This window comes from Furipterus horrens, unplaced genomic scaffold, assembly GCF_987537825.1.
Source record: "Furipterus horrens unplaced genomic scaffold, mFurHor1.1.pri manual_scaffold_3, whole genome shotgun sequence".
In the NCBI taxonomy this organism is placed as follows: domain Eukaryota; kingdom Metazoa; phylum Chordata; class Mammalia; order Chiroptera; family Furipteridae; genus Furipterus; species Furipterus horrens.
Window position 1 is genome coordinate 149,197,236 of NW_028327173.1, and position 13,555 is coordinate 149,210,790.

Sequence of the window (13,555 nt, forward strand, 5' to 3'; positions counted from 1 at the left end):
GAGTGGGAGGGCAAGGGGTGGCCTGAGAGGAAGGAGAAATGAGAAAGGCTACAAGCTAGCTGTTCCCTCTCCTCTTGCTCAGTCCTGGGATTTTCTGGGGTCAGAGATAGATCATAAGATGAAGAAGGGTGTGCAGGGCCAGTTTCAGTGAATGAATCACGTTTTATCTTAGGCAAAAACAAACCATTGAGACCCTTCGGAGACAGCGGGCTGAGCGACTTCAGAACTTCCGCCAGACGCAAAGCCTCAGTCCCCAGAAACAACTGAGCCTCCTGCCTAACAGGGATCTCTCCGCCCATGACCTTGACTTACCCAGCAGGCGCCGAGACTACCTGCAGCAACTGAGGAAGGATGTTGTAGAGACCACCAGGTATGGGTGGGCCCAGAATCCTGCTGGAAGCAGGCTCTGTGTGGGGTGGGAGGGTTGTGGGGAGCAGGGCCTGGATCTCGGTGTCCTGGAGACTGGAGGCTGTGACTTCCTCTCACAGGAGTGGGTGCTCTGTACGTGTGGACAAGTGGAAGTGGCTGTGGGAGACTGGGGCAAAGATAACAAAGAGGACGTGAGAGGGAGTGGTTGGGCAAAGAGAAGTCCTGGGAGAGGGTGAACAGAGTAGCTGTGATGTAGTATGAGACTGCAGGTCTGAGTCTCAGAACGAGATATAAAACCAAACTTAAGACCCCTGTAGGCAAAGAGAGGATGGGTCATTCAAGAGTGGAGTTGCACAGCCCTGGCCAGTGTGGATTGGTTGGTTGGGTGTCATCCCATAAACCAAAAGGTTGCAGGTTCAATTCCTGGTCAGGACACATGCCTAGGTTGCAGGCATGTATGAGAGAGGCAATTGATAGATGTTTCTCTGTCATAGCAATGTTTCCCTCTCTCCCTTCGTGCACCTCTCTCTAAAATCAATAAGCATGTCCTTGGGTGAGGATTAAAAAAAAAAAAAAGTGTTGCACATAAAGTAAACAGATGGAAAAAGGTATTTCATGAAAATGCAAACAAACAAAAAAACTGAGGTAGCAATACTTATACCAGACAAAATAGATTTTAATACAAAGACTATAGCAAGAGTCAAAGAAGGACCCAGCAATTCTACTTCTGCGCACTTACCTAAAGAAACCCCAAACACTAAATCAAAAAGACATATGCATCCCTATGTTCACTGCAGCATTGTTAACAGTAGTCAAAATATGGAAGCAGCCCAAGTGCCCATCAATAGATGAACGACAAAAGAAAAAGTGGTGCATACATGTGATAGAATATGATTCAGCCATAAAAAAAGAACGAAGTCTTGCCATCTGCAACAACATGAATGGACCTCGAGGGTATTGTGCTGAGGGAAGTAAGTCAGAGAAAGACAAATGCCATATCATTTCACTTAAATGTGGAATCTAAAAAAACAAGCAGAATAGAAACAAACAAGATAGAGAATATTTTGACAATTGCCAGAGGGGAAGGGATTAAGAAGTACAAAATAGTACAGCACAGGGAATACAGTCAATAATATAGTAATAACTATGTATGGTGTCAGGTGGGTGCTAGGTTTTTCGGGGTGATCACTTCATAAGTTATACAAATGTCTAATCACTGGGTTACAACCTCTGAAACTAATATATTGTATGTCAAGTATAATTGTAAAGTAAGAAAATTATTTGAAGTGAAAAAAAAAGTGATGTTGAACGGGCCTGGAATGAGCAGGCCAGGTCCATTGCCCACCCACCACGTCAGAAGGCATTTCTCTGTCCCTATGGTCCTTCCAGGAGCCCAGGGTCGGCGTTAAGATCTGCTCACCCACCCTCTGACATAGAGCTGATGCTACGAGAATACCAGCAGGCTCGTGAGGAGGCCAAGGTGGAGATTGCACGGGCCCGGGACCGACTGCGGGAGCGAACTGAACAGGAGAAGCTGAGAATCCGCCAGCAGATCATCTCCCAGCTGCTGAGGGTGGGGAGTAGGGCCAGCCTCTGACTTCTGGGTAGGCCTGGAGCCTGAAGGCAGACCTCTGACTGGGTCAGTCTTCACGGGGACTGCCTCTCAGTCATGGCATGTAGCATTGGGAGGAGAGCGTTGGCCCCCTGGTGCCAGGTCAAAGCTGTGCTCACTCTTTACACATCAGCCTCATCAGACCAGCCTCTGTCCCTGGGCCAAAGTGGGAGGAGGCCTCTTTGGTATAAAGTTGGGTGGGGGTGTGGGGAGTCATGAGGGTGTGAGGCTGAGGTGGGAGGCACTGGGGTGATGGGATCTGGGGAGGTGAGAAGGGGTGGTTTCGGGGCAGTGGGGCGTGGGTACTGAGGGTGCACAGGAAGCTGGCTGATGGTGATTTTCCTTCCCAGGAAGAAGAAAAGCTACACACCCTAGCCACCCCCAGCTCCCTGTGTACCAGCTCCAATGGAAGCCTCTCCTCTGTTGTCACCTCTGGCTACAACAGCAGCCCAGCCTTGTCTGGCCAGCACCAGTCCCAGGGCAGTGTGGTGAGTAGGCAGATGCTAAGTATGAGCCAGAAATTTCTGCCTCCTGGAGGCCACTGCTGACATCTGATGACACGTGGCCTTTGGTCTTTCCTCTACTTCTGTCTTTCATTCGCTCTGTCTCCCTGTTCATTCATTCAACAAGTGTTTATTTTGTAGGTGTTGTTTCAGGCATTAGGGATATAGCAGTGAGCAAAACTATTCTCGTCCTTACACGGACTATTAGAAGTATAAATATTAAGCAGCTTATTTTTTTTTAAGTAAGGAAACAGAGGGATTTTCTTTTTAAGATTTTATTTATTTGTTTATAGAGAGAGGGGAAGGGAGGGAGACAAGATGAGAGAGAAACATTGTTGTGTGAGAGATTGGTTGCCTCTCACATGCCCCCAACTGGGGACCTGGCCTGCAAGCCAGGCATGTGCCCTACTGGGACTTGAACCAGTAACATTTTGGTTCACAGGCTGGTGCTCAATCCACTGAGCCACCCAGCCAGGACAGCAGCTTATTTCATAATTACTTAACTATTGTTTCATTATGTTCTACGGAGAAGGGATACTAAACCAGCATAAAACAGGGGACCTGACATAATCTGGAAGCTCGGTAAAGATGCTCTGAAGAAATGCATTTAAATTGAGACTACAGGGTGAGAGATAGTTAACTCAGTAAAAGCTTAGTGCTGATGGTGTCCAGAGAGATGTGGAGGCAAGGGGACAGCCTTCTAGGGGGCCCAGCAAGGGAGGCTGTGAGGAAGGAAGAGTTTGAGGAGCTAAAAGAAGACTCATGGCTGGAATGTAAAGAGATGGAAGAATGACATGAAAAAGGACCAGAAGAGGCAGGACCATGTAGACTCTATTGAGAATTCTGGCCCCTTTCTAGTCTATCTGATCATGTTACTCCCCAAAAGCTGCTGAAAAGCCTTTAAGTAGGGACCAGAATGATGAGATTGGGAGAAGGGGGCAAGAGCAGCTCTGGTAGACCTGACCCATTAATGACTACGGCAAAGCCGAGCGAGAGACGATGATTGCTTGGTTTAGGGCACTGCCAGTGAAGCTGAACTGATGTGGATGCAAAGAAGAGAATGCAAGTATGGGACTTGTGACTGGATGTGGAGGAAAGACAGAGAAGAGTTGAGAACAATGCATGCTTTGGGTTTGAGCAAGGGATGGTGATGTTGACAGGGACAGGAGCCCTGGAGGTGGACAGGTTTTGTGGAGAAGGTCATGAGTCTGGTTTTGTATTTACTGGGTTGATACCACCTGTGAGAAATGCAGGGGGCAGGGCATTGGAATATAGATCTGAGCTCAGAGGTAAGATCTGGCTGGGGATATAAAATTTGAAATTCATTTTATAAGAAAAATTTCACATATTAAAAAAATACACTTTACAAACAGTAGCAAATGACACTCAATGTCAAGTGCATGTTTCCGTCTCCTATTTGCCCTCCCCAGAAGCAATCATTCATCCCTGTTTGGTGTACATTTCCAGAGTCTATGCTTCACAGGTGAATTTTACCAAACATTCTGAAAACAACTAACACCTTTCCTTCTCATACTATTCCATAAAATTCAAGAGGAGGGAAGGCTCCCAAGCTCCTTTTATGAGACCAGCATTATCCTAATTCCAAAACCAGTCAAATAAACTACAAAAAAAGAAAATTATAGGCCAATATCCCTGATGAACGTAGACGCTAAAATCCTCAATAAAATATTAGCAAACTGGATACAGCAATGCATCAAAAAGATCATACACCACGATCAAGTGGGATTTATCCTGGGACTGAAGCTTAGTACAACATTTGCAAATCAATAAATATGATTCAACACATAAACAAAATGAAGGATAAAAACCACATGATATCATATTCATAGATGCAGAAAAAGCATTTGATAAAATCCAGCACCCATTTATGATAAAAACTCTCAGCAAAGTGGGATTAGAGGGAACATACGTACACATGATAAAGGCCATATATGACAATCCCATTGCCAGCATCATACTCAACAGGTAAGAAATACAAGCATTCCCCTTAAAATTGGAAACAAGAGGAACGTCTGTTTTCACACCTCTTATTCAACATAGTACTGGAAGTCCTAGCCAAGGCAATCAGACAAGGAGAAGAGGCATCAAAATTGGAAAGGAAGAAGTAAAGCCGTCATTACTCGCAGATGACATGATACTGTACGTAGAGAACTCCAAAGATTCCACTGAGAAACTACTAGAACTGATAAATGAATTCAGCAAAGTAGCAGGATACAAAATTAATGTCCAGAAATCACTTGTATTTTTACATGCCAATAGCAAACTAACGGAAATGAAGAAAACAATTCCATTCACAATTGTTACAAAAACAATAAAATACCTGGGGATAAGTCTAACCAAGGATGTAAAAGACCTATACACAGAAAATTATAAGAAAGAAATAGAAGAAGACACAAATAAGTGGAAGCACATACAATGTTCATGGATAGGAAGAATTAACATCAATAAAATTTCCATGTTACCTAAAGCAATCTATAGATTCAACACAATTCCTGTCAAAATTCCAATGACATGTTTCACAGAACTAGAACAAATATTTCAAAAATTTATGTGGAACCACAAACGGTACCACATAGCAATAGCAATCCTGAGAAAGAACAAAGTTGGAGGAATCATGCTACCTAATATCAAACTATAAGACATAGTAATCAAAACCGCCTGGTAGAGCATAACAACACTCAGATCAATGGAACAGAATAGAGACCCCCAAAATAAACCCACACCTTTATAGTCAGTTAATATTTGAGGAAGCAAGCACATACAATGGGCTAAAGATAGTTCATTTAATAAATGGTATTGGGAAAATTGGACAGATATGTGTAGAAAAATGAAAGTAGACCACTTTCTTACACCACACACAAGAATAAATTCAGGATTTTGCTTCAATATTTATTAGTTTTCTTCTGTAGTTTTTTTTGCAATATATTTCAGGTTTTGGTATTGTTTTATAGTAACAAGGGTGAAAGTTTTTTCTTTTTATTTATTTTAAATATTTATTTATTTTTAGAGAGAGGGAGGGAGGGAGAAAGAGAGGGAGAGAAACATCGATGTGCGAGAGATACGTCCTTTGGTCTCCTCTCACGTGCCTCCAACTAGGGACCTGGCCTGCAACCCAGGCATGTACCCTGACTGGGGATCAAACCGGCAACCTTTTGGTTTGCAGGCTGGCACTCAATCCACTGAGCCACACCACGGCAGTTTTTTCCTTTTCAATGTTTAGGAACAGTTACAAAAGTAATGGAAACTTTATACTTAAACCTATTAAATTGTCAAAAATTAGAAGACCAGATGATGCCAGATGTTGGCAGGACTTTGGGAATATAGGAACCTTTATGGGGTTATGACCCAGCAATGCTTGCAGAGTTTGTGAAGGAACATGTATGAAATTGTTTATTGAACTATTATCTGAAGTGGCAGAGAACTGGAAGCCATTAGAGGATCCATCACTGAGAGAATGGTTTGGTAAAAGGTCAATGCACAGAAGGAATACTACGTAGGAGTCAACAGATTAGGCGGACTCCTAGGCAAAGTACTGAATGAAGACATTATGAAACAATGAGGCATAACACATTATTGTTGTATAAATTAAAACTACATATACTCAAAAAAATCCTTTTTGCAAAAACACATACAAACAAAAAGATGTACCCTAAATACGTCAGGATGATTTAAGGTAGGTGGGAGGGGGAATGGGAATGAAAGATGAAAACATTTTTAGAATGAAAATCTTTTAAAACTTGGTGTAATTATACTGTGAAACTGAGAAGGTCTGATTTTGGGGGGTGGGGTGGCAAGTAGTTCTTTGAAAAATTTCTTCTATGGAAAGTGGTCTGTTGAGATCAGAGGTTGGCAAAGTATTGCCCTTTGGCCAGATCTGGCCCACTTCCTGTTTTTGTAAATAACTTCATTTTATTGTAGTACAGCCTCACCCATTTATTTCTGTGTTGTCTGTGGTTGCGTTTACGCTACGGTGCAGAGGTGAGTAGTTGCAACTACTCCAGTGGTCCGCAGCCTTAACTGCTTCTTACCCACCTCTTTACAGGGAAAGTGTGCCAACCCCTGGTTTAGATTTTCCATCTCTTCTGGGATCAGTTTTGATTCTAACTTGTTAATTTCTGTCCTATTATTATTCATTCCTTTTTCCTGTGATAATTTTTGAGTCTCTCCTTGTCTCATCGTCAGTAATTTTGTGGAATTTATCTGCTGTTTTCTCATGATTAGATCAGCAAGAATACCACAGAAATGATGTGCCCTTCTCAGTTGGGGTTGCCAGATAAAGCAAACTACAGGACGCCAGTTAAATTAGAATTTGAGAGAAAAAACAAATAGAATATCCCAACAAATAGGATATCAGAGGGTACATGATGTCACTATGGTTACTGGGGTTAACCTTGAAATTATAGTAGTGTCTGGGATCTCTGTTATTTTTCCCTTTATATTTAATAAACATCTTGGGAGAGATGCTCAATTTTGCTCACTTACTTTCACATCCTTGGTGTATCTTGCCTAAGAAAATGATCACTGTGGTGTTTCTTAAAAAGATTTTATTTATTTATTTTGAGAGAGAAGGAAAGGGAATGGGATACATTGATGTGAGAGAGAAACATCAATGAGGTTGCTCTCATACATGCCCCAACCGGTCCCACAACCCAAGCATGTGCCCTGACTGGGAATCAAACCAGTGACCTTTCAGTTTGTGGGATGATGCCCAACCCACTGAGCCACATCAGTCAGGGCTCACTGTGGTGTTTTAATGACAATTTTGCATTTCCTTATTTCTTTTATATGTATTAATTGAAATTTTTCTATAAGGATGTGTTATCCCTTCTCTCCCTATTTATTCTGAGTTATTTATTTTGTTCAGTTTGGACTCATAAATATTTTATTTTATGTTATAGTCTAATACTATCATTATTAATTTCATTGCTCAGATTGTTCCAGATTTCATTATTTGAAGTTTTTTCAGATTGGGTCCTATGCCCTTTTAACATGCCTGTCCTTTTGTAGAGCACTTCTTTACTACAGTTCATTTATTCTTTTGTTGTTGTTATAATTTATTGGCTTTCAGTATATTCATAGAATTGTGTATCCATCAGCAAAATCAATTTTAGAACATTTTTTATTACCCCAGAATAAAACCCAATGTCCATTAATTAATTCTCACTCCCCAAATTTACTGTTCCCAATGCTAGATAACCACTAATCTGGACATTTCATGTAAATGGTCTCGTACAACATGTGGGCCTTGTGATTGGCTTCTTGCATGTAGCATGATGTTTTTAGGTTTGTATTTTCTAGGGTGGCTGTAACAAATTACCATAGACAGGTTGGTTTAAAGCATTAGAAATTTATTCTTTCATAGTTCTTAAGGCTAGAAGTTTGAAGTCAGGGCATTGCCAGGACCATGCTCCCATTGGAAACCCTACGAGGGATTCTGTCCCTGCTACTCTCTGAGCTTCCATTTTTGGTGTTCCTTGGCTTGAGCAACATCACTCCAAACTCTGCCTGTGGCATCACTTGAATGTTCTCCTTGTGTATCTCTGTGTCCCTGTGTCTTCTCATTGCCTTCTTATAAGGACACCAGTCATAGGATGTAGGGCCTACTGGAAAGACCCTATTTCTAAATTAAGTCACACTCACAGATACTTCAACACGTCTTTTGAAGGACAATAATTCAACCCACAGGGTTCATCCACATTGTAGTATGTATCACAACTTCATTCCTTTTTATCACCAATAATATCACATTATATGAATATATCACATTTTATTCATCCTTTTATCAGTTGATAGACATTTAGGTTGCTTCCACATTCTGCCTGTTATGAATGTTACTATGAAGATTCAGGTACAAGTTTTTGTTAACATATGTTTTAATTTCTCTTTGGTATGTACCAAGGAGTTGGGTTGATGGATCATAGGGTAGCTCTAAGTTTTACTGTTTGAAGAACTGCCAGACTACTTTTTATACTGGCTGCACTATTCTACAGCCCCACCAGCCATGTATGATTCTCCACATCCTGGCCAACGTGTTTTTTTTACATGACAGCATCATTGAAATATCATTCACATACCATAAATTCGCCCCTTTAAAGCACGGTTTTTAGTATAAAGTTGTTGTACAACTATCACTACTATCTAGTTTTAGACTATTTGTGTCTCCTCAAAAGAACAACACATCTTTTTATTATAGTCTGTCTTTTTTATTATAGTCAGCCCAGTGGATTTGAAGTGGTACCTTGTGCTTTTAATTTGCATTGTCCTGATAGTTAATGGTGTTGAGCATCCTTTTAGGTGCTTATTAGTCATTTACAAATTTTCTTTTCTTTTTATTTTTTTTTAATGTTTTATTGATTATGCTGTTACAGTTGTCCTAATTTCCCTTCACTCTGCTCCCCTCAACCCGGTGGCCCCCCTCCCTCCAGTTGTCCCCCCCTTTTAGTCCATGTCCATTGGTTGTGCATATAGTTCTTCTCAACTTTTCCTGTCTACTCCATTCCCTCCTACTATGCTTCTTAATTCTTTCATCATCTCCCTCCCTTTTCCCCTTTCCCCCTCCCTGCTGACCTCCCCACAATATGTTCCCCATACCTATAATTCTTTTTCCACTCTCGTTGTCTACTTAGTTTGCCTTTGTTTAGATTCCCTAGGTTCTGTTGTTGGCTGTTGTGATACAGTTTTCATTTTAACGTTCATAGTTTTGATCCTCCTTCTTCTAAACCAGTCCCTTTAACATCTCATATAACAGTGGTTTGGATCTAATGAACTCCTTCAGTTTTACTTTGTCCTGGAAGCACTTTCTCTGCCCTTCTATTCTGAATGACAGTTTTGCTGGATAGAGTAATCGTGGTTGTAGGTTTTTGCTTTTCGTTACTTGGAATATTTCTTGCCAGTCCCTTCTTGCCTGCAGGGTCTCCTTTGAGAAATCAGCTGATAGTCTAATTGGGACCCCTTTATACATAATGCTTTTCTTCTCTCTTGCTGCTTTTAAGATTCTCTCTTTATCTTTAATTTTTGACATTTTGATTATAATGTGTCTTGGAGTGGTTCTCCCTAAGTCCAGTTTTTCTGGAACACTCTGTCTCCTGGACCTGTGAGTCTATTTCCTTCTCCAAGTTACGGAAGTTCTGCTTCATTATTTTTTCACACAGTTTTTCAATTTCTTGTTCTTCTTCACCTTTTGGCAAACCTATAATTCTAATGTTTGTTCGCTTATAGCTGTCCCAGAGGTTTCTGATCCTCTCCTCGTATTACCCACTTTTTGTTTCCTCTTTCTGCACTGGTTGACTGTTCCTTCCCTATGTTACGATTTGTTGATTTGATCTCTGGTTTTCGTTTCCTCACGACTTGTCTCATATGTGTTTTTGTTCATTTTAGCAGGACTAGCCTTCATTCCTTCCCAGTCATGTTCAATATCTTTTGTTAATTCTGTAAGCTGCCTTATGACTATAGCTCTGAACTGAGCCTCAGAAGGTTTTTCTATTTGTTCATCGGTTAATTCCTTTATTTGCTGTTTGGTTAGCTTCATGACTGGTATTTCAATCATTATTCCTGTCATTCTGACCTGATCGTTTTTGTTTATCATTCCTTCTTGGGCGGGGCTGTCACACCTCCTATGCTATTGGGTGCAGCACCCTGAGCACTCGTCACAACCCAGGGACCTTTTTCACCACACTGTGGTGCTTTGTGTGGGGCAGGAGTCCAAGATGGATTCCTGTCACTACTCTCCCTTGAGAGACCGGGAGCCTCTTCCTCCGTCCCCATGCCCCCTGGGCCTCACTGTCGAGGCAATGGGGGTCTGCCTTCCCCAGCGTTAGAATTGCAAGCCGCCGGGTCTCAACTGCTGCCAGGACTGCTCCCCTGGCGTTTCTTGCAGTCCTGCCACTATCCCTGCTGCTACCGCGGACAGCACAGCCTGACCTTTCCTCCCCGGTTTCGCCCCTCCTACCCATCCGGACGAGCACCACTGCTTTATAACTTCATATGTTGGACTTCCATGTAGTTTTATTTTCTGGAATTTCTGGTTATTTTTGGTTTTGAGGTAGTTGTATTCCTTCTTAGTTGTGGAGGCAGACAGAGTGTGTCAGTCTAAGTTTCCATCTTGGCCGGAAGTCTACAAATTTTCAATGGGGGAATATCTATTCAGATCTTCTGTCCTTTTTCTAATTGGATTGTCTTTTTATTATTAAGTTTTAGAGTTCTTGCCCTGGCTGGTGTGGCCTAGTGGAGTGAGCACTGGTCTGCAGACTGAAAATTCCCCAGTTTGATTCCCCGTCGGGGCACATGCTTGGATTGCAGGCTGGGTTCCCAGATGGGGCATGTGAGAGGCAAATGATCTCTTTATCTCCTTCCATTCCTCTCTCTCTCAAAAAATAAAGAAAATCTTTTTTTCTTAAGGAATTCTTTATATAAAATATATAAAGTCCCTTATCAGTTATATGATTTGTAAAAATTTTCTTCCATATGGTATGTTTTTCACTTTCTTGATGGTGTCCTTTGAGGCACAAAAGTTTTAAATTTTGATGATGTCCAGTTTATTTTTTTCTTTCTTGTGCTTTTGGTTTCATATCTAAGAAACTATTGTCTAATCCAAGGTCACAAAGATTATGCCTGTTTTCTTTTAATAGTTGCATAGTTGTAGGCCACTTGTAGGTTTTTGATCCATTTTGAAGAGTTTTCTATATAGTGAGAGTTAAGAGTCAAACTTCAACTTCATTCTTTTGCATTTGGATATCCAGTTCTCCCAGAACTATTTGTTCAAACAAATACATTATTTCTTTAGGGGGGGGGAGAAGAAAGAGGGAGAGAAATATCACTGCGTGGTTGCCTCTCACTCGCACCCCCAACTGGGGACCTGATGTGCAACCTAGTAATGTGCCCTGACTGGGAATCGAACCAGTGACACTTGGCTCACAGGCCGACGCTCAATCCACTGAAATGGGTCTTTGATGTAACCTTTTCTTCAGGTGATGACTCCATTGACCCATCAATATTTGTTGATTAATTCAGATATTTGTTTTTGGAAGTTATTAATGTAGCATTGCGAGCAGATAGGATCACCTAGAGGTATATTATAGAATGAGAAAAAAAGGCGAGGCCTGAGCCTTGAAAAAATCCTAAAGTATCAACTTACTTTTGAGGAGGATGAGCCAACAAAGGGATCTGGGAAGGAGCAGCAGAGATAGGAAGCTGGAGTCTGGGGACTTGGGAAGTGATTACCTCAAGTGGAAGGGAGAGGCTGGCTGACTGGAAGTGCACTGAGCAGCTCAGTTATCAGAGGACTGAGAGGTGTTCACCAGATCCAGCCACACGGACCTCATGGGGATGTAGTGCTTGCTGCCTGGTGGAACTGTGAGGCAAAGGCTAGATTCGAGCGGTTCAGAAGGGAGAGAGTGGAGAGGTGCGGTTGCAAACAATGACAGTCCTTTCAGGAAGTTTATCTGTGAAGGGAGGGAGAGGAGAGGGCCTGTAGAGAAAGGGTTTTAAAGGTGGGAGATGATTTGCATGCTTAAATGCTAATAGGACGAATGTAGTGAAGAGGGAGACAGGAAGAAAGAGGTATCAGTAGTGAACCTTCCCCAAGAAGGGGGAACAAGACCTCATTCTGCCTGAAGTTGGAGACGCCACTTGTATGTTGCAGCAGGAGGGAGATAAGGAGATAACTGTCTTTGTTCACCTCTTATAATTGTTAAAGTAGTGCTAGGTTAGGAACTGCAGATAGGTAGTAGGGTGAGTGCCTATAGACCCATCAGAGGTCAAGGATCATGTCATTGAGGAACTGGCTCAGATCCAGAGGATTATCCCCAACTAGGACCTTTGGCTTAACTGCCATCTGTACCTTGGGTTGGGGCTGTTGCTGTTTCGCTCTCTCCCCATCCCACCTCCCACTTGTTTTATTTGCTGCCACACACTAAACCCAGCTCCAGCTATGGCATCATTCCTGTTGCCACAGTGGTGCAGAAGGTCACCCACGCACTGACCCGACACCAGGTCCTCTCAGACCCATTTGTTCTGATCCCTGTGGAACTTCCCTACAAGCAGCTTTCAAGCCTGTGGCTTGAAGAGCAGGAGAAATGGTCTAGGCTCTGGTTTCCTTTGCTGTTGACCTCTGGGGCATCCAGCATCCTGTAATGCCAACGGGAAATATCTTTTTCATTTGGTTTTTCTGTTGGAAACTGTTGGTGCATTTCAGAGGCATAGGAGATAGCTCTTCACTGGCTTTTTGGCGTTCTGCTCGCTCTTGTTCTCTGCTCCAGTCGTGAGCATCTTCTCTTCTGCAGGGGGACACAAACTTGCCTGAATCTGCAGACTTGTGGACCAGGGATGTGCGAGGCCCATCTGCAGTGAGGCACAGCCACCCGAGTCTGACTGGGTCTGCTTGGAAGAGCTTAGCCTACAGTGAGTGGTGGTGGCACAGTCACCTGCCTGACCTGGGGGCTTTGGGGGCTGAAGTTTGTTGGATCCAAGGGAGTTACTGCCCCTCGGAAGCTGCTGCCATCCCGAGGCCCTACCGCTTGTGCCTTCAGAGCCTCCGCCTCTTCACTGTAGGTCGCAGAGCCTCTCTGGGCAGTTGCTGCTGTTCTTCATCCAGTGTGTCCAGCCTGGGGACCTGCTTCTCCTCCTCCTACCAGGATCTAGCCAAGCACATTGTGGACATCTCTATGGCTGATGTGAGGAATTGCTCCACTTGTCCCCACAGTTCCTTCAGCAGACCTTGGCTAGGGGAGAAACAAAGGCGGGAAAGAGCAGGTGGAGGGCCATAGAGGCCGATGTGGCTTCTTCAGCGGCTCTCCATCTTGACAAAAGGGGACTTCAGTAAACGCTGGCCTGAGGGACCAAGCCAGGCATCTGGTTTATACCATACCCACTGATTTGGGTGTGGTCACTGTGTTCCTAGGTAATGGCTGCTTGCTCGGATGATCTGTACAATCTCTTCAGTCGCCAGGCAGCAGCTGGCTGGAAGTAAGTTCCTTTGCGGTGTCTTGTCCTAACCATGTTGTCCTGCTTGCCTCTCCTTTCCCTTCTCCACCTTGAGCTTCTCCTTTGTGAC

The 13,555-nt window shown here is 43.0% G+C and overlaps 1 protein-coding gene across 1 annotated transcript in view; it reads left to right on the plus strand.

The window, feature by feature from the left end:
• Positions 1-13,555, plus strand: part of STARD9 (StAR related lipid transfer domain containing 9) — a 109,683-nt gene that overhangs the window by 93,817 nt on the left and 2,311 nt on the right. The window contains exons 24-29 of the mRNA XM_090268341.1: positions 173-370; positions 1,759-1,942; positions 2,332-2,469; positions 12,786-12,903; positions 13,054-13,175; positions 13,403-13,467. Coding sequence (XP_090124467.1) covers positions 173-370; positions 1,759-1,942; positions 2,332-2,469; positions 12,786-12,903; positions 13,054-13,175; positions 13,403-13,467 — 825 coding nt within the window. The remainder of the gene's footprint in view (positions 1-172; positions 371-1,758; positions 1,943-2,331; positions 2,470-12,785; positions 12,904-13,053; positions 13,176-13,402; positions 13,468-13,555) is intronic.